The sequence below is a fragment of the Camelina sativa genome, chromosome 6, assembly GCF_030686135.1.
Source record: "Camelina sativa cultivar CO46 ecotype springtype chromosome 6, ASM3068613v1".
NCBI lineage: Eukaryota > Viridiplantae > Streptophyta > Magnoliopsida > Brassicales > Brassicaceae > Camelina > Camelina sativa.
The window spans coordinates 13,091,190-13,112,115 of record NC_141885.1 but is presented as its reverse complement, the minus strand read 5'-3'; the positions used below and the strand labels follow the sequence as shown (position 1 = coordinate 13,112,115).

The window sequence follows — 20,926 nt, the reverse complement described above, 5'->3', positions numbered from 1 at the left end:
CCGGAGTCCAACTCGACCGCACCATTCGACCACCACTCGACCGTGTGCTGAGGAGGACTCGACCGAGTGGAGAATGCACGAGAGAAGCCAGCTCGACCAGCCACTCGACCGAGCACTGGTCGAGTTGACCGAGCCGTTGACTACTTTGACTTTTTGTATTTTTTAGGGCTTCCACCTCATCTCCTATATAAAGCCCTTGTACCTGCAGCTACCAAAGAGTCCAGCTTTTTAGAGAGTCTAAAACCTAGTTTTTACCTTTTTTAGATTTTATTCCTTTTGCACTTTTCTTTTATTTTAGATTTTGTACTTGTTTGAGAGAGAAAGACTAGATTCTTATATTTTGTTTGTTTCATAACTTTCAAAGTATTAAGATTTCGAGTTTTATTCCTACATCAATATTGTAGATCTCTGTTTCATCTTTCTAATGATGCAAGTTTCATTATTTTCTGGGTTTTTGACATATTTCACCATGTGTTCTTGTGAGTAGTTTGTTTAGGACCTTGAGGATGGGTTAGGCTGGGTTGATCTTGTGGTTTGTTTGATTTGGTCAAGCTTGATTGTTGTAGATCTCTTCTAGGCTAGATGATCTTAATGCTGATCCTATATCTGAGAAGGTAGGGTTTGATTTCAAGCATCTTAGCATCACACCAATGTCTAAGGAGCATAGATAAGGCTAGATCTAGAGCTTACCATTAGGCTTGCTAAGAGATTAGAAGTCTTGTTTGGTTTGAGATGTATTGCTTAATGCCTGCTTGTGTAGATTCTTTTCTTTGTGAGAACAAGTCTAGAAATGCATAGGTTTGATTGTTTCTTGCCATGAGAGTGGATTAAACATGTATTAGAGTAGTATGTCTAGAGATCAGCTCAAAGTTTGCTTGAGATTTGTTGACCAAGTTAGATAACCACAATGATTAGCTCAGCCCATGAATCCCTCCTCAAGGCCTTCTTTTTTTTATTGAAATCTTAGTCTAAATATCATTGCTTGCTTGTTGTTTGATTAGTTTTAGCATTGCTCTGTTTTTCTTGTGTTGCTCTGTTTTCACGTTTAAGTCTAGCTCAACCACGTACTCGACCTACACTCGGTCGAGTGCTGCTCGAGTTCATCCCCAGAACTTGTGTTTTGATTTGTGATTGTCTTGTTTCATTCCTGTTTCATTTCGATTGCATTCACGTAGTTTCATGTTCATTACTTTTCTTGCATTAGTTCATTAGCATAGTTTCTATCTCTGTTCTAGTTTCATTATAGCTTTAATTTGTCTGTTCTGTTTGCATTTAGTATCTTGTTCTAGTTGTTTTTACTTTCTGAATTTCATATCTCATTTTAGGATTGTTAGTGACAAACAATCTTTACAATTGGCTTGACTTAGACTCATATGCACATCTTAATTGTTCACAATCACTCAGATAGGATTGACACCTCTTATACTGCAACTGCATAAGGGGAATTGAAACACCCTGACTTCTATTCATTCCATACATCATCATTCCATACATCATTCATTCATACACCACAAAGAAAGCCAGTTTCACTTAGTAAACAACTTTTGCTCCCGCAACTTCTCCAGAACTGCCCTCAAATGCATTGCATGTTCCTTAGGACTCTTAGAATAAACCAGGATGTCGTCAATGAAGATGATGACAAACACGTCTAGGAACTCCTGAAACACGTTATTCATCAACCTCATAAACGCTGCTGGCGCATTTTTCAACCCAAACGGCATCGCCACGAACTCTTAAACCCATACCTCGTCCTTCTACTTGACGCACCACACTGAGGCTCCCCTCGGTGAAGTGATAAGACGTAAGAATCCTCTTTTTTCTTCCTCAGGTCTACTAGACTAATAATCAAGTATGTTGACATCAATTCACCACCACCCGGATATCAACACCTCTTGTCCATCCAAGAACCTCTAGAGGTTCCCGCTTAGCAATTCTCCACAGCAAATCATCAATACGAGCGTAATAAAACAAACAAGTACCATACGTTCGCATATTCTGATTCATCGCATCGAATGCTTTGCAAGCCGCCAACTCAAACCACTTGCCTTGTTTCCCTTAACAATCTTACCAAAACCTTGAATCTAGCAACCATGTCCATCTCTAATGAACATAAACCAAAATCGTCGCAATGATTAGATTATCCTGCCATAAAGGCTTCTCGTGAACTTATGTATCTGGCAAACATGCCTTTCCCGGCTCAAACCTGCTGTAACTCCCCTTCCCGGGACTCCAGCACCACCGGTCTCACAATTGTAGCGCAACAGCCACACATTCTTAACCGCTCTGGTCGTAAAACCCTGACCCATTAGTCAACACATCCAAAACCCGAGATTAAACCAACCTCAATCTCTCGAGGTCTACATTCAGTCGGTTTGTTTATACTCACGTCCTAGGCATTGCTTGCTCCCAACTCCTCCACCCTTAGGTTGCAACCTTCGAGCCATATCGATCTCACTCTCAGACTAGCGCCTTCGAGTTATACCGTCTCACTCTTGGACCACAATCCTCAAGATCTCGGTATCAGGGGAACTACTCATCCTCTCAGGGGAACATAATCCCCTCTGCCACTCTCGGAGCACCCAGCCCTTCGAGCTATCGGTATTCAGGAGAATCACCATCCCCTCAGTAGCAACAATCCTTAACGACTATAAACATCTCCCGACCAAAAGTACCTCCTGTGGTCCGAGTATGACGTTGCAATGTTACACCTACCCACTCAACTTCTCATATCAACCTGGATATGAACACCTATCTGCCCCTCTAGGCTTGATACCTCTCGAGAAGAATCTCATACCGGTCATCTACAACTGCTCCATCCTCCTAATAAAAGATGGATAGTCCTCAACATCCGCAGCCCTCGGCTGCACCCCACCACATGCGGTACAATTGGAGTCTGCACTGGTACCCCTCTTGGTAACCGCTCCCACAACACGCTAACAGATCCGCCAAGCGATCTTCTTGACCCTGGGCTCCACCTGCTGCAACCCCACACTTGGGTTCCCAGCACCCCCGGCACGCTCACCGGCTAACCCCCTCTGGTCACTCCTGATACGCTTGCGATCCTACGACGTACCTCCTCGTGGAACTCTGGACCACACACTCGCTGGCCTCGGAAACCCGTCCGACCACGACCACGACAATGCCCACGTCCAATTTACTCCGTGCCACACACAATTTACTAACTCACATAATCAATCAAGACATGCAATCCCAACATCAACACCAGAAACCTAGTGAACCCAAACCTAGAACCGTACGGGCTCTGATACCAAACTGAAACGACTTGATCAGTTTTTTTTTAAATAATAAATAATAATAATAATAAATAAACTATAACTAGTGGTCCCATACCCACTAGCCACCTAACCACAATCACAAAAAACAGCGGAATAACAAATACCAATATCCAATAATACTCCATAATATAATAACCAATATCCAAACATAACCATTCCAATGTCAAATAACAGGAATCAAGAAACCGACAACCTAGCAAGTTCTAAAGATCTAACTCTAGCAACCTAACAACGCCAGACAACAACCAATCGAGTCCCTAGAACATCCTCCTCTTCATTGCCTTGATTCCACGAACACACTTTCCCTTTACCTGCACCACAAACACAAATTGAGATGCATGAATATTTGATAAATACTCAGTGGGGCAATCCTCCCATCTACTAGGCTATACACACAAGCAACAGTGACTCCAATGTTCCAAACAACCAACAAACAAAACACACAAACCAGGAAAACAAACATCATCTCGCTGGAAGGAAGGTGTCGACCGACACCAGCCAAGTGTCGTTTCCCAACCTCTTCCAAATCGTCCAATACTCAAAACCCATGCCGGAATCATCCTTAGGAACCTGTAGCAACCAATCCCCAGCAAGAAAACACACAAAACAACAACAAACAAGCAAGAACAAGGAAATCAAGGGTTTAGCTTAGCCATGTTCATGCACTCACCTCTTTGCAGGAAGTTTCTGAACCACGGCAACGAATCCCACCCTCCTAACAAGCGTCTAACTCCTTCCTAGCCTTGGATCTCTCAAGAAACAGCAAGGAATCTCCCAATCTTTCTCAAAAGCTCAAGAACAAAGCTCTTCTCCCTTTTCTCTCAAAAACAACAAAGCGGCGACAAAATAAACTTCTAAAACCCTTCTTGCGTCAAAACCCACTTAAATATCTCAGTCCAATGGTTTTCCTTAAACCAAACCGACCAAAATCGACAATTAAATCAATCTGATCGAACCAGAAATAAGTGGTGTCGACCGACACCACCGTGGGTGTCGATCGACACCCACCCCAAAAACACAGAGTTTTGGTTCGCGGACATTACAAGGGCTCAAGTTCTTCGCAAATGTAATACTTCTCGACCATTATGTGGTTCTTGCAAGAACCGCTGTCTAGGGAGAATATATGATATATATGATTTATTAGGCCACCGTATAACATGTTCATATGAATGTATTTAAACATATTTATCTATCCCTCTGAATAAAGTATAAGTTTCTCTTTTACTCTCAGTTTGGTATTTATTGACTGATGATGTCTTTAAACTATTTATCATCCGTTAAGGCAATGCCTTCGGTGATTTAAACTTCAAACAAGAAGCAAATGAGATTTGCAAATGCATTGCTCAATAAATAAAATATGTCCACGTCAAACATCATTACAATGCCGCTAGAGTTTACAACTTAACCAGTCACCGAAACCTAAACCTGATTTTAGGACAAACGATCTGCAACTAGAGAACTGCAACAGAACAACTATCGACCACATAAGGATCTACACACGCTATGAATGTTCGATCGCCACTGGTAGCAGAAGCTTTGGCAATCCTTCACGTTATCCAGGCGGCTGCAGATCTAGGGATGACAAACCTCCACATCGCTTCTGATTCTAAACAAGTAATAGAAGCCATCAATTCGGGATTTCCAATCTAGGAAATACATGGGATGCAGTACGACATCCTCACCTTATCGTCAAAATTTCAGAAAATTTGTTTTTCTTTTATTCGCAGATCTTGTAACAGAGAAGCTGATGCGATAGCAAAGTTTGCTCTAAACCAAGTTATATTGAACCCGGTTTAATTATAATTGGAAAACACATCTTTTGAACAAAAAAAGAAACCGTCATTCGCTCCACACTTTATGTACATCTCAAAACCAAAACAATGGAGACTGAATGGTTTAACTAAACGAACCATACCTTCTTTGGTTCAAAATTGAAAATACACAGATTCAGATCTACACATCATTGAGTATATAACGAAGGAATCTTCTTCAAAGACAGACATCTCTCTCTCTCTCTCGTTTGTCTGTTCAAGCTAGGAAATGAAAAACGGCAAAATCGGTAATAACGGGAGATTTGTGTTTTTTTTTTTTTTTTTTCTTGTATTTTCTTATGGGGCTTAATTTTTGGAGCCCAAAACATTCAAATCCATCGCGAGTATTCCGGTTTAGTGATTTGAATTTGATGTTTTGTTTGGATTGTTTTTTTTTTTTTTTTGGTAACAAATGTGTTACGTACTTTCAAATTTCAAACCTTGTTTTCATGTGTGTATGGTGATTGAATAAGAATTCATATATAAAGTCTAAAATTATCATCTATTTGGAACCAATCAATTGATCGAGAATCTCAAAGAGTCGGAATTTTTCATAAATGACGAAAACTAGATCATGCAAAGAAAGGTTAGATCTTTATTTTGCGTGTAAATAATAGAACATTATTACGGCACTATAAAAAAGAAAAGAACTAAAAGAAAGCATGCACCATGTTATCACGTTAAGGATCTTATAGTCGAAACTAGAAGAAAACACTTTTAGAATCAAATTTTCATATATTTTTATAGTGCAAAAATATTGTCAACTTGATATCCAGCTAGCTACTATATTGACGCAAGAAATCATCAAGGTAGAAACATGATGAAATAGGTAACTATAGTCTATAGTGAAGAAACAAACCTGGGATTCTTTCCTTAACTGGCTCCGCTACACCAACAATGATGAAAAACATTATACACTCAAACTACTAGCTGCTCAAGCGGTAGTATACACTCTTTGGCAGGAGAGAAACGCACGAATCTTCACAGGCATCCTTACCCCGGTCGAAGCTCTCTTCTCAAAGTTGGATAGAAGGATCCGCAACACATGTCTGGCTAGGAATCAGTCTCAGAAGTTCCAAGACCTCCTCATGCTCTGGTTTCGCTCCTTTTACCCTTAATTCTCTTCTCATTTCTTTTTTTTTTCTGTTTCCACGGGGTTTGTTCTCCCCGTTTTGATGTTGTTATTGGCATCTCTTAAACACTATATGTACCCGAAAGTCTAAGATTAATGAAAAAAAAATATCAAAATTGCTGTCAAAAAAAAAAAAAAAAAGAAATAGGCATCAGATGGAGAGAGATGACTGTCCCTTACTCATATCTAATTACTTCCTCGTCTTTATCATCTCATAATATCTCTGGGGTCTATGTAGTAAACAGACTTCTTTACTTATATTCTATGTGTTTTGTAGTTTGGTTCATTTTGTACGTTTTGATTATAGATGCTCAGGTTTTTATTTCGGTTTAGATTGGTCGGGACAGATTGAAAGATATATATGACGGGCATTGAAGTGAATTTTTAAACAAGCAAATGTGATTTGCAAATGCATTAATTTCTCAATCACTACATTGCTGCTAATATTTTTGGTAGGTGATTGAGAAAGGTTTTAATGAGTCACCTAATATTAACTGAATACGAGCTTCTCGTGGTCTTTGCAACCGATCGATGTTGTCAAGAGCAAGAAGAAGATTTGGATGTCTCCTCGATCTAGTGTTCATGCAAGGTCTCAAGCACAGGGACCTGAGATGCAAAACAAACAATCAAAGGAAGTTAGTATTCAGTTAATATTTTTTAAAAAAATAATTAATATTTTTACGTTCATAACAAATTAGAGAGAAAAACTGAAATTATTCTATTTTAAAATTAATAATTATATAAAAAAAATTATTAGTTCAAGATTTATTATCCATTTTTACTTTTAATAAAGAATTTTAAAATGATCTAATTATGTTTTACACGAATCATGCAATAGATTATAGTTAACGCATACTCCCTTCGTATCAAATTAATTGTCATTTTGGATTATTTCACACAAATTAAGAAAATAGATAAATGTTCTGTTTTACCTTTTTGACTATTAAAATTCTAAACTATTTAATTTTTATTTTAATAAGAATCAAATGAGATAATTTTCTATTAATAATGATAGAGGAAAACGAAAACCACAATTAAGGAAAATTACGCCTACAATGACAATTATTTTGAAAATTACGCCTACAATAAATCAATTAATTTGGCTCGCTTATATGAAAGTTATTACAATAATACTGTCACCTATATTGTAGTTAGTAGATGCTAAAAAGTCAAAAGAACCTAACGAGATAGTGTCGCCATGATTTTTGCGTTGTAGCTGAACCCTAAAGTTAATTAATGAACTAATGAAGGCGAATCGTTATCATTTTTGGATTAAAGAGATGCCAAGAATCATGCTTACAATGTCTATGACAACAACTAAATAGATTTTATTTAAAACTAAAGAAAAAAAAACATAAAAATCAAGTTATACAAACATAAGTTGACTTTTTTAAAGACAAGTGCATACTTTTAAAAGGAGGAAAATAAAGATGGCAGTGCATAATTGTGGCGACACTATGAACTTGGCAAATCAAAAAGAAGAGAGAAGTGATTAAACAAATATAACAAAGTTACAATATTTTGACTATAAATAGATGACAACACTTACGAATTCAAATCATCAAAGTTTGAAGTTTATCCAAAAGAAAAACAAAAAGAACAAGTTTTAGCGAAGGCAAAGCAAAAAAGAAAAGAAATGGCAAAAAATCTCATCAACTCCGTCAGCTTCACCGTTCTCTTGGTTGTCCTCGTGATAGCTTCAACTGGTATAATATTAGTTAGTTTTACTAGGTTGATCTTATATATTGTTGTAACACCCCACACCTATTTAATGTCTCAATTTGTTTTGATATTTGGTTACAAACCTAATGAGGCCCATTAGCTTTGCTAATCGAGGGTTGTTGTAGAATTGGTTATCAAACTGCCTTGGTTTTATTATTCTGCTATGAAACAATTTATATACACAATACAACTAGGGTTTGTACAATCGTCATAGACGTGACTAATACATAACAAGCCCAACTATACATATGATTTAGTATCCAATACTCCCCCTCACTCCCCTCACGTTAGAGCGTGAAGATCCTAAACGCCCAACTTGGATATGATATATTCGAATTGACAACGGCCAAGAGCCTTGGTAAAAATGTCTGCTAACTGCTCGTTAGTACGGACGTGATGAGTAGACTGGGTACCGTTGAGGACCGCATCCCGAACAACATGCAATCGTTCTTTCTATGTTTGGTTCGTTCGTAAAAGACCGGATTAGAAGCAATGTGAAGAGCCGCTTTACTATCACAATAGAGATGAGCTGGAGAAGACTGTTTGACACCCAATTCTGTCAACAGCTTGCGCAACCACATAATTTCATTTAAAGCAAAAGCCATTGACCGATATTCAGCTTCGGCTGAAAGAGTGAATGGTTGAGGATCAGTGAGAAGTGGACCATCGTCGAGAGGAAGCTTGTGATTTTGCTCAAGTGGAGTAACAGCGGGACGCACAGCAGTAGTACCACTATCAGCAAGAAGATCCAATGTGTATTTTCGTTGAGATAAGAAGATCCCCCCAGTACCATGACTGACTTCAATACCAAGAAAATATTTAAGTTTACCCAAATCTTTCATAGATAAACAACGACCGAGATACTCTTTGAACTTTTGAATCATGTAGCCATGGTTACCGGTAATGATAAGATCATCGACATCGACAAGTACACGCAACTCAATGTCTTTATGAGAGTAAACGAACAAAGAGTAATCATCATACGATTCCACAAAACCAAACCAAAGAAGAGTATCCGATAACTTCTTGAACCAATACCGAGGAGCCTGTTTAAGGCCATAGAACTCGCCCGAGGTTACTCCGAACGTCCACTTGGTGGGATTCAGCTTCATTTGAAACTTATCCAAAATGTCAAAGCATTCAGCGAGGTGTTTTATATGCTGCTCCGCGATTAAGGAATTGACCAATATGTCGTCGATGTAGACCTCCATGGTTCGCCCTAGCAGGTCAGCGAACATCTGGTTTACCAATCGCTGGTAAATTGCCCCCGCATTTTTCAACCCGAACGGCATTACTTTAGAGCAATTGGTGCCCCGATCGGTTATAAATGCAGTCTTCTCGCAATCTGTGGGGTTCATTGCGATCTGATTGTAACAGGAGAAAGCATCCATAAAGGAGAGCAGTTGGTTCCCCACGGTGGATTCTACGAGTTGATCTATATGCGGCAAGGGGAAACAGTCCTTTGGGCAAGCTTTGTTGAGGTCGGTGAAGTCGACGCAGACTCTCCACTTGTCGTTCTTCTTCTTTACCACCATCGGGTTTGCCAACCAGTCTGGGTATTGGACCTCCATTATTTGATCCGCTTTGAGGAGTTGCTCGACTTCATCCTGTACCGCCTTCGCCCGATCCGGGCCCACACGTCTGCACTTTTGCCGGATTGGTTTGAATGTGGGGTCGATGTTAAGCTTATGGCAAGTGACGACGGGGTCAATGCCGATCATATCTTTGGTGGACCAGGCGAACGTCAAATATCTTGACTTCAGGAAGGCGATCAGCTCGGCCTTGAGGAGGTCTTCGAGTTCGGCTCCGATTCTGACTGTTCGTGAAGGATATGTGTCGTCGATGTTGACCTGAATGGTCCGACATCTTGGTGACTTTAGCCGGTCACGCTCCGGTTTATGGGGATCGACCAAGTGATCCCCGTTCTATAATTGCTATACATCTTCTGGTCGCCATAGAGCGTGTAGATCCCGGTGGCATTTGGGAATTTGACGCAGAGATGGTAGGTGGAGGGAATCGCCTGCATAGAGTAGATCCAGGGCGACCCCATGATAGCGTTATAGATCGTAGGTGCATCAATGACCATGAACTTGGTTTTGCGGGTAACTCCGCCGGCGTGAACCTGCAGTTTCACATCTCCCATAGACATCTTGGCGATCCCGTCGTAACCAGTTACGGTTCTGGTTTCGGGTTTGACTTGCTCCGGGGCCACACCCATTTTCTGCAAGGTTTGCCAGAAGATGACATTGACCGTTCTGCCAATATCAATCAAGACTTTCTCCACGTCGAACTCGCCCATTGCTACTTCGACGGCCAGAGGATCGTTGTGAGGGTGGTAAATGCCTTTGGCGTCCTCGGCCGTGAACATGATGGGGTGATTGCTGAGTAGCTGGTCTTCAGATTCCGTTTGCACGCTGCAAATTTGGCATGCCCACTTTTTTAGAGCTCGGACGGAGTCCTTGCAGTCTTCAACTTGTCCAATAATCATGGTGATCCGGCCACGAGCTGGGGAGTTTGCACGCTCGGGCCGTTGTCCCTTCCGACGCTTTGGAAGTCCGGGTAAATCGCCCTCCGGCACACGGTTTTTCGGCTGCTCGGTGGGAGGTGGACTTTGTCGGTTGTTTGACGGCTCGGTTGGGGGAGTGTTGTTCTTTGGTCTTCGGCCAGAACATGGACATCCAGCTCTCCCTCCTCGGTTACATTTTCCGCCACGAAAGCCCTTTGGCTGATAGACAGCCTGGATTTCGCCAGAGAAGTACTTATCACATAAATAATTCGACAGGTGTTTGCATTCGGCGGTAGAGTGACCCAAGATCATATGGAAATCGCAATATAGTTTTGCTCGTACGTCCGGAGCCTACTTATCATGATCGGCATCCTCAGAAATTGCATGGACCACACTGCGCTTAGGTTCCCTTGGATCGTGATGCCTACAGGGTTCCTGTTAGCTGTCCCGATTTCTTTCCTTCGTCGATACTGGATGCATGGAGGGGGCTTTTGCAACTCGCCTTTTCTCCTCCTCTTTGACGTATGCAAACTGAGATCCCCGATGAAGTGCGTCGTCTAAATCCTTAGCTTCCCAAATATTGAGGTCCACTTGTAGGGGTGACCCGAGAATAAGTCCCTTTTTTAAGGCGGCGATCGCGACGTCTTCGGTGACCGACACGTTGGCATATTTCTCTTTGAACCTGGTCAGGTACTGTCGCAAAGGCTCGCGGGGTTCCTGGACTGTTTCCCACAACTCAGCACTGGAAATACAGCGTTCGATGAAGACTCGATAGTTCCGTAGAAAATCTGTCGAGAGCTGAGCGAAGTTGTCGATCGAGTTCGCCAGAAGTCGAGAGAACCAAGTGCATTTCCCGTCAGGCTCTCGACGAACAGCTGACAATAACCCGCGTCCTTCTTTTTCTCGGTGAATCTTGCTTTCGACACAGTAGCCATGAATGAGGTCATGTATTGTACTCGATCCTTCGTCCCTCGTAGGTCGAAAACTTCAGTTTTACGACTGGAACGACCATCTCCAGGATCCATTTGGTGAACGGGGTCCGCTACGTGGCCTCGAACATCTTATCGATTTCTGGAGCCAAGCTTACAGTGCGGTGGAAGAGGGACCCCATATCCCGAATTTTAGAGTGAATTTGTTCTAATTCAAGATGGGGGTCCGACATCGGATCGCCCTGGGAGGATTGTCCGATATGGGGCTGCATCTCCGAAGGTACGTACTGGTTCTGAGATCAGTAGGCCGAGGGTGGAGGTTCGTTGAACAACTGTCGACGTAACGGGCTGCTCCTGCGGACCGGTTGCTGCGGCATGGTATTTTGCTGAGGCGGAGGGGGTGTGCGGTGTTCTACTGCCTCTATCCGTTGATTCATATCGAAGATCATCTGAAAGAGATCTTTGGACATTGTTCCGAATAAGATCCAGAGATCATCCATCGAGACGAGCTGAGATGGCTGCACGGTTTGTGCTGCCGAAGTCTGTCTAGCATTAGATCCATCGACGGGCAGTTCTCCGTTAGGCCCCTCGGTTCCGCTTATAGGAACTTCAAGCGAGATCCTCTGTCTCGTTTGAGGGTGATGTTGAATCGTCCGCTGGGTTCTCCGACGTGTTGAGGTTGCATCAGACATAGGCGCGCGGAGCAGGCGCGACTGGATTGGTGGATGGATCGGTGGTGACACCTTGTGAACCGGTGGCTCTGGTGATTGGGTCACCCTGCTGAGGAACGGTCGTGTTGGTGAAACCTTGCGGACCGGTGGCTCCAGTGATTGGGTTGCCCTGCTGAGGAACGGTCGTGTTGGCGACACCATTGTTAGACGCCGGAGACATAGTCTTTCTTGTCTGACAAGTTTTAAAGGAATCTAAGAGAGAAGTAAGTTGAGAACTTTGCGTCCCCACAGACGGCGCCAATTGTCGAAACTGAGTTTCTCACAATGAATTTATTTGAAGGGAGAACCAAATTCAATAAAATACTCTCTTAAAGAAATCAGATCAAAGCTAAGAACAAAGAAGAATTGAAATCTCTTGGGAAATAAGTTAGGGTTTTCGCTCAAGAACAATGAAAGAACTAGGGTTTTAGTATTAATTGTTGGATGCCTTACAAAGGGGAGAAACCCTGTTATTTATATGCTTTCATAGATTACAAAATATTTCTACTTTCCTAATAAATCGGACTATGATTAGGAAAGTTTCTCTTTCCTTCCAGGTCTGTCGCTGGGCGATATGGGAAGTCGGCTTCACGCTTTTGAAATGGGCCTGTAAAATCTTGTTGGACTCTAATTTTAGGATTTAATTACAGGGTTTAGTTAACCGATTTGATTTATGGTTTAGACAGGTATGTCAAGGGTGCCAATTCTCGCACTAACAGTGGCGTAAGAAGAAATAAACAAATCATATGATCCAACCACTATTAGGTAAACGACACTAATTATTAAGCTTATCGACACAAACACAAAAACTTATATTAAATAACTCCAATGTGCTAAAATACGAGAACACTATATACATGTAGAATATAACCGTTGGTGGGATTCAATCCTCGGTGTGATGGTGCATTGTGCATTAAGGACTTACTATTTGCCAATGCAAAGATCATTTCATATATGGTAGATATTTTTTGATAGAAGAAATTATGTAGACATAAAATTAGTCGATGTGCAAATAGAATTATAATAACAATCAAACACAAGTATAATAATCATGATGAATTCTATACATGAATACCGGAACAGTTTAAATTTTCATTTTAACAAAACATTTTTAAAACCTTAAGTAACTAATAATAGAAAAAAATAACTAATTTATTTTATAGGCAGCAGTTATAATTAAATCGGTGGAGTTCAACAGCAACAGCAGCAGTTATAAACATGTGTAAAACACCACTCTCCTATTCGGCTATTCCAAGGCGAAGGTCCAAACCACCGAAAGCCTATCTCCAGTAGACTCATTCTATTTCGTTATTTTTGTATTCTATTTATTAGCAAATGCATTTTTTGTTACAAACAAGAAAAAAAAAAAAAAAAAAAAAAAAAAAAAAAAGAAGAGAGTAATCCTAAATCAATGAAATATTTTTCTTTTTGAGGAGTCGAAATTTTGATATTATTATGTGTTTAAATGCTTGAAATTCATTCACATGTGTTTAATTTCAAGTAATTATGCTAATTTGGATTTTGAAGAAAACAGTTGTTTATTTTGAAATATTCCGGAAAGGTTAAGATGAAACGATTACATAAAGCTGCAACTTGAAAACAATCTTACAACAACGAGAAGCTAGCACACAAGTGTTTGTGGGGGGGGGGGGGGGGGGGGGGGGGGGAATGATACCTTCACGCTCTCTTATATTTGCTGCGAAGCAGCAGGCGAAGTAAAACAAGATCCTAAAGAAAAGACCTGAAGCTAACGTGATCCACAAGCAATCCCACTTGCTCAATTGAGTAATACCTTGTTGTGCGAGTAAATCAGACCCTGTCCTAATCAGACTCTGTTATCTTCGTTCTCAAAGAACTACTCAGATCGTTTCAAGGAGCTTAATCTTCCTAGAATAAGACACACCTCCGAGAATAGTATCGTCGAATACTTGGACTCCCTTAACAAAACAACGTAATAGTCATGAAACTCGTTGATTAAGACAGCCTCGTAAGGATACTTGAGCAGTGAAATGTAATGAAACCATATCCAATAGATTGGTATCCGATCTCGGTTGACGTAGAACCCATTCAACAGTAAACAATAGGCGACGTAGGAGACAGTGACCATGTAGCGAGGTTTTAAGGATAGGCCTGTTTATATATGAAGTTAACAAAAAAGCTTTTTTTTTTTTTGTTAAGAAAAGAATAAGCTCAAACGAGCCAATTAGGAAGAAAATTGTCTACAAATAAAACATGATGCAGAGACAAACGCGCTTGACGTGCTAAAGAATCTGCTCGTACATTAGCTTGGCGAGAAACGTAAATTAAAGAGAAGGAAGAAAACTCCTCCTTGTCCATCTGAATGTCGTCTAGGTATGTTTCAAAAGCTGGTCAATCATTAGGGGAAGAAACCATCTTCACCAAGTCTAAGCAGTCTGTAAGAAAAACCACATCCAGGAAGTCATGTCCAATCATGCATCACATCGCCCAGATGAAGGCTTAAACTTCAGCATGTAACGGGGATAAACTTCGCCGGAAATTTGTCGCTCCAAGCACCGGTGGCGATCCTTGTGACGAGGTACAATACCATCCTGCACCTGCAAAAACATCAGTTGCCTTCCAAGAGCTATCAACATAACATCTATATCCCATAAACACCGGAGGAAGCGAGAAAAACCCTCGATGCCCAGCCGTTGGACGCACAGAGGTGGAGGGAATCTCCTCCCCCTCGACATCCACCTGAGCCTTCTGCCAGGTCAACGCCTCGCCTTCCGCCACCCGGACAACCTCATTCGGGCGTTCAACTTAGTTCTCGAAAACGCGTGTATTCCGAACTTTCCAAATATACCACATCAGCCAAGGAAAAGCTGGAACCTGTGAACCCGGACCTTTTGGATCCAAAAATGATCGACATTAGCATACACAGACTACGTCGGAAAGAGATGTGACCCCACTAGTACATGAGCTAGAGCCCAAACTTGTCGGGCTGGCGGACACAATACTATGGCATGATTTATATCCTCCTCCCCCATCTCGCACCGTGTACAAACGACATCGCAGCTCACCCCTCGACGACACAAGTTAGCCAATACCGAAATACAACCCGATAACACTTTCCACATAAAATGCTGTAATTTCGGTGGACAGTGTACCTACCAAACCCTAGCAAGAAGGGGAGTGGTCGCTGAACCAGAACTCAATGCCCGAAAAGGACCTTGGACATCCAAACGTTCCGTCTCATACCCAGATTTTACTGTATAATTTCCAGTTATAGTAAAGTGCCATCCTAAATAATCGTTCTTTGAGAAACTACTTAGAGGTATAGCCTCTATCAGAGCGACATCCACATGATCAAAATGCTGAGTGAGCAGATCCTTTCGCCAAGAATTCGTTTGACGATCAATTAAATGAGGTAACTTGAGAGTTGGGTCCTTAAAAGGACCGTTACTTAAGGCTGGTCTCGGGAATTGAACTGGAACCCAGGGATCACTCCATATAGAAATGGAGGTCCCTGAGCCAACCCGTGTAATAAGCCCTTTGTTCACCAGAGATCGAGCAGATACAATACTCCTCCACCCATACGAGGGTGAATAAGATCGTATTGGATCCATAGGATCTGAGTTCCGATAATACCTAATTTTAAAAACCATGGCAAACAGGGTGTCCGAATAATCTATCAGTCTCCACAACTGCTTAGCCAGCACAGACGTGTTAAAATCGTCAACACTCTTGAATCCCAAACCACCCAACTGCTTGCTACAGCAAAGCCTCTCCCATGCGATCCAATGTATACCCCCTGTCTGGCCATTCGTACTCCACCAGAATTTTGCCACTGCACTAGTCAGTTTAGATGTGATTGTCTTTGGCAGACGGTAACAAGACATCACAAATGTCGGGACAGCCGTCGCCATAGACTTAATCATCACCTCTTTCTCCCCTTTTGAGAGTAACATCGCTGACCAGCTGGTCGTGCGACTCTGCAGACGATCTCTAACAAAAGAAAAAACCTTAGTTTTTGATCCCCCCAAACTCTCTGGGAGTCCGAGATAAGAACCCATACCGCCCAGATTGTTTATCCCTTGGACCCTCTGCATTTCCTTCTTTGCTACCTCATCGAGCATGTGACCAAACTGAATCGAAGATTTCGCAAAATTTATTTGTTGTCCCGAGACCGCCTCATACTGCCTTAAGATATCTAAAACTACCCTACATTGATCCTTATCAACCTTGCAGAAAAAAAGACTATCATCTGCAAATAACAAGTGGGTAATTGGCGGACACTTGTTTGCCACCTTAATACCCGTAATCCGCTTATTTGCCTCCGCCTTCCGAACATTTGCAATAAGAACCTCTGTACATAAAATAAACAAGTAAGAGGATAGCAGATCCCCCTGTCGTAAACCCCGCTCCGGAACTATTAAACCATTCAGTAGACCATTGAGAAGAATCTTATACTCCACCGAAGAGACACAAAACATGAGCTAGGAGATCCAACTTTCCGCAAAACCCATTTTTCAAAGTAAAGCCTCTACAAAGCCCCACTCAACCCTATCACATGCCTTGCTCATATCCGTCTTGATTACTATAAACTTTTTTTTACACGACTTATTCGTCCGCAGCCTGTGGAACATCTCCTGAACAATCAATATATTTTCCGAGATCGAACGCCCTGGAACAAACACCAATTGTGTCTCCGAAATGAGTCCACGTAATATCGCCTTAAGGCGTTGACACAAGACTTTTGAGAGTATCTTATACCCCATGTTACACAAGCTAATAGGACACAGCTCCGCCATCCGTGTCAGTTTGGCCACCTTAGGGATAAGACAGATATGCGTTCGATTTAAGCTCTGATCAAAAACACCCTCATCAAGAAATTGATTGACCATAAAAACAAGATCTGCTTTAACAACCGTCCATGCCTTCTGGAAAACCAAAGCAGTCATCACGTCCGGCCCTGGAGCTTTATTTGGGTGCATCATAAATACCACCCGTTTAACCTCTCCTTCTGTAGCTAAGGCTGTTAACCGTTCATTATCCGCCTCTATAATGATTGTGTTGACTTCACTTAAAGCTTCGTCAAAGTTCACAGGATTAATCGTAGTGAACAGTTCCTCGAAATACGAGACGACCGCATCACAAATATCCGCATCATCCATAGACCAAACATCATGTTTGTTGTAAAGGCCAACAATCTGAATACAAGCCCGGCGCTGTTTAGTTTGTGCCTGAAAATACTTTGTATTTTTATCCCCCACCCGCATCCATCGATTCCTACTTTTCTGATACCAATGTATTTCCTCATCCCGGTATGCCTCACGCAACTGGGAGTTTATGTCCGAGATTAACATCGGAGCCGACGCATCGTCAGCCTGAGCCACCTCCAGCTGTCGTTTGAGATCCTCAATGAAAACCCTGCCATATGGGGCATGTGTTTTGCGCCAGCGAAAAATCGCCCGCCGACAATTCACAATTTTGTCCACAAAACTTGGCGATTCCTGATCCTGGTCAGCAACCCAACCAGACGAGATCGCCTCCATTAAACCCGCCTTACCAACCCAACGACAGTCAAACATAAACCTCCGCCTTCCCCGCGGCCTCTTCACACCTACACTAGTCACAAGAGGCATATGATCTGACGCGATCATCGATAAATATTCAGTCACCGTGTCTGGGAATAAATCATGCCAATCCTCATTACCTAAAGCCCTATCCAACCTACACCGGATAGGCTTCTTATCTCGTCAATCCCTCCAGGACAGACAATCTCCCAGATATGGGAATTCCATAAAACCACAATCCCGAATCATTCCATTAAAGGCTAGAAAAGAAGAAGCGTGACGTAACCGCCCTCCACGTTTTTCATGATTACCAGTTAATTCATTAAAATCTCCAATAATAAACCAGGGTGTAGATCGAGTAGTACTTATTTGTATCAACCTTTCCCAAACCAAATCTCGGTTTTTGGGAACGGGATCACCATAGACAAAGGTTAAAACATGCTTCAACATCAATTAATCTATTCGATTCCATTAAAATTCGAAACATTGAAAGCATCTTTATTATAAAATAAAGCCAAACCACCACTACAACCAACATGTTCCACTATTTTTAAATTATTATAGCCAAAATGGGTTATAAAGTTTTCCAAAAAAAAGAAAAAGACTGTTTGGTTTCCACAAGAAATTAAAAATCTGGCCGATGTTTACTCCATAAATCCCTAAAATTCCCAATAGTAGCTTTATTACCGAGATCTTGGCAATTCCAACTGAAGACATTCATTTATAAACTCTTGATTGTAGTGGTTGCTCGCCACTATATCTCGCCTTCTCCACTCCATAAAACGTTAACTCGTTAACTTCCAACGGTTTCAGTAACAAAAAAAGGTTAGTTTTGATTAATTAGTGTTTAAAAAAAAAAAACTTTTTTTAGTGTATATAGTAAGCGGCTGTGTTTTCATTTCACTTGTGATTTAAGAAATTTTATGAACAGTTGGTCGATAATTTCTTTCGCATCTTTTATTTCGATACTCATCTATATATAAAAAATGATGCTGCCACCTCAACATATCAATTTGGGTAATAAGTCCATATTTCCCGAGACAGCTCATTTTCGTAGGCCATATTTTCCGAGACAGCCCATTTTGGTAATTATTTGTTTCTTATGTCTTCGAAAGCCTATTTAAAATTTTCTCTCAAGGCCCAATATATTATTATTCGTTTATTATGCTCTCGAAATAAAACCCTTTCTGCAGGAATGTCTACTCCACCGTCGGCCGATGTGCGACCTCAAGCGCCACGCCTCTTCATCGTTCCTGACTTCCATCGCTATTGTTTCCTTTTCTTCTGAAACCGCTAATTCATTCCTTCAATGCTTTTTCTTTCAATTGAAGTCCCACTACTTTCCCTTCAATTGGTGTTACTTGGATTCCTATATAATGTCATCTTCTCCAATTTCATTCATCTTACAATTCCTTCACTCTCTGAAATTTGTTTTTACTATTATGGATTCCAGTGTTGTTTCATTCGCAAATCTGAAAGCCGGTTGCCTACACCAACAGATCGTAGGGAGAATGCTTCGTCACTAGCCTGCCCGCAACTGTTGGATATGGGCTTTGCCCCATATGCCAACTCGGCCCAACAAAGACTCACCAGAGATAGAAGGAAGTGGGCCAACCTCGGAGGACAATCTCGGGATTTCACACAGAAAACCCTAGAGTGCCCTAACTCTACATTCGCTTATAAATAGCTCGAGACATCTATTGGAAAAAGGATCCAGACCCCAGAGAATACCTAGAGAGCAATACTTTGCGTGTAAAACCGTTATTGTCTTTTGTATAATCCCTTTCAGCTTCTGAGCTCATCATTATTAGCTTGTTAGTTCTCCTCTGAATTGACGAGCTCAATCTTGACTCGTGTTAGTGACGACCTCACGTTTTTATCGTTAATAAAAGAACCAGCTTCACTCTTTCCCCGAAAATCTTTATTTACTTAGTGTTGTGCAATCCCCAGTACAAACAGCAATGTCAAAAGAGGAGGCCAACTAATGGGAGTGGACTTCCTACCCATTGATGAAAAGGTTTTTCCCATCTCTATTAGATTTCTCAATCACTCGATTTAAACCACTGTTTATCTAATTTGTGGTTTTTCTCAATCACCCGTTTCATATCAACCACTGTTTTTGATCAGCTCGACGAGTCTTTCGGTATTTTTCCAAAAGATTTTTTCATGTTCCGTACTCATGAGCAGCTGGTTTCTCTTGCCAACACCAATACTGATCTTCCAGGTGTGTCTTAGTTTAAACTCTTTCAATATTTCCTGTTTCCAATATTAAGTAGATCACTTGAAGGTTAGTTCCATAATCGATCGGTCATGAGTTCGCTCCTTTTAACAGGAGAAAAAAAAATGTTGTAGATAATATTAAGAGAGGCCGTCTTCAATGTTTCTTTCTGATATAAATTCCCTGGTGCTGTTATTTTGAACTTATTCAAATTTCTACCTCATGGTTTCGTCTTAATTTTTGTTGTCTCGTCGCACATTAGATGTCATGGACCAAGTATGTTCAAGCAAGGCATATAGAAAACTTTTTTTATGTATTTTGTAAATAGCAAAGAGTAAGCTTTGGTCTTTGTGTTTACTTGTAGTTTTTGTGTTAACTTGTATTTGTAATTCTGTTTTCTTTATCTTAATTTTTTTTTTTTTTTGGTGTGTTTGATTGATAATAATTCAGGCTAAGAGACATAGATCCGAGTTTCTTCGTCAGAGAAGAAGACAACATGATTCCATTAGTCTCTTTTGCGATATGATGCAGGAAGATGTTGATCTTCTATCTAGAAAGCTCTAAAGGTAACACAGCGTTACATAATACTTTTATATGTTTATTTTTTGTATATGCTTTCTTTAATAGCTTCTTGAATCATATTCAAATTTATCTTAATTGTAGATACCAGAACCACTCATACCACAAACTGGAGCCCGTGTAATGTTTCTTACTGATGGTCTTTCCAAGGTAGAATGTTTTCATTCATAGCTACTATAAGGTTTCATGCCATCTATTTTTCTTTCTGCATTCAGCAGTTGCATCGCGATTGGTAAAATAAATGAAAATTTGGAGAAGGTGAACATAGTTCATAAATCCTATTGAAAATAGATTGAGGTTAACCCTTCATATTCTTTTTCCTTTCTATCTCGCTCTGGATTTTTGTTTGGTAATGGTCCTTTTAGTTGAGTCTCAAACCCTAACTATGATTCCTCCTGATTGCAATTTTGAAGTAGCTGGTTCATTGCCGGATTTGGTTTGCTATTTCAGAAGCACAAGACAGATTATGTTCCTACGGCGGCT

General features: G+C 41.0%; 1 protein-coding gene across 1 annotated transcript; it reads right to left on the bottom strand.

The window, feature by feature from the left end:
• Positions 1-9,837: 9,837 nt before the first annotated feature.
• LOC147942514 (uncharacterized) lies at positions 9,838-11,492 on the bottom strand. The gene is made up of 3 exons (XM_087456094.1): positions 11,293-11,492; positions 10,939-11,209; positions 9,838-10,818 (listed from the first exon to the last, which is right to left on the bottom strand). The coding sequence occupies exons 1-3, from the start codon at positions 11,490-11,492 to the stop codon at positions 9,838-9,840; spliced, it is 1,452 nt and encodes a 483-aa protein (XP_087312220.1).
• Positions 11,493-20,926: the final 9,434 nt, after the last annotated feature.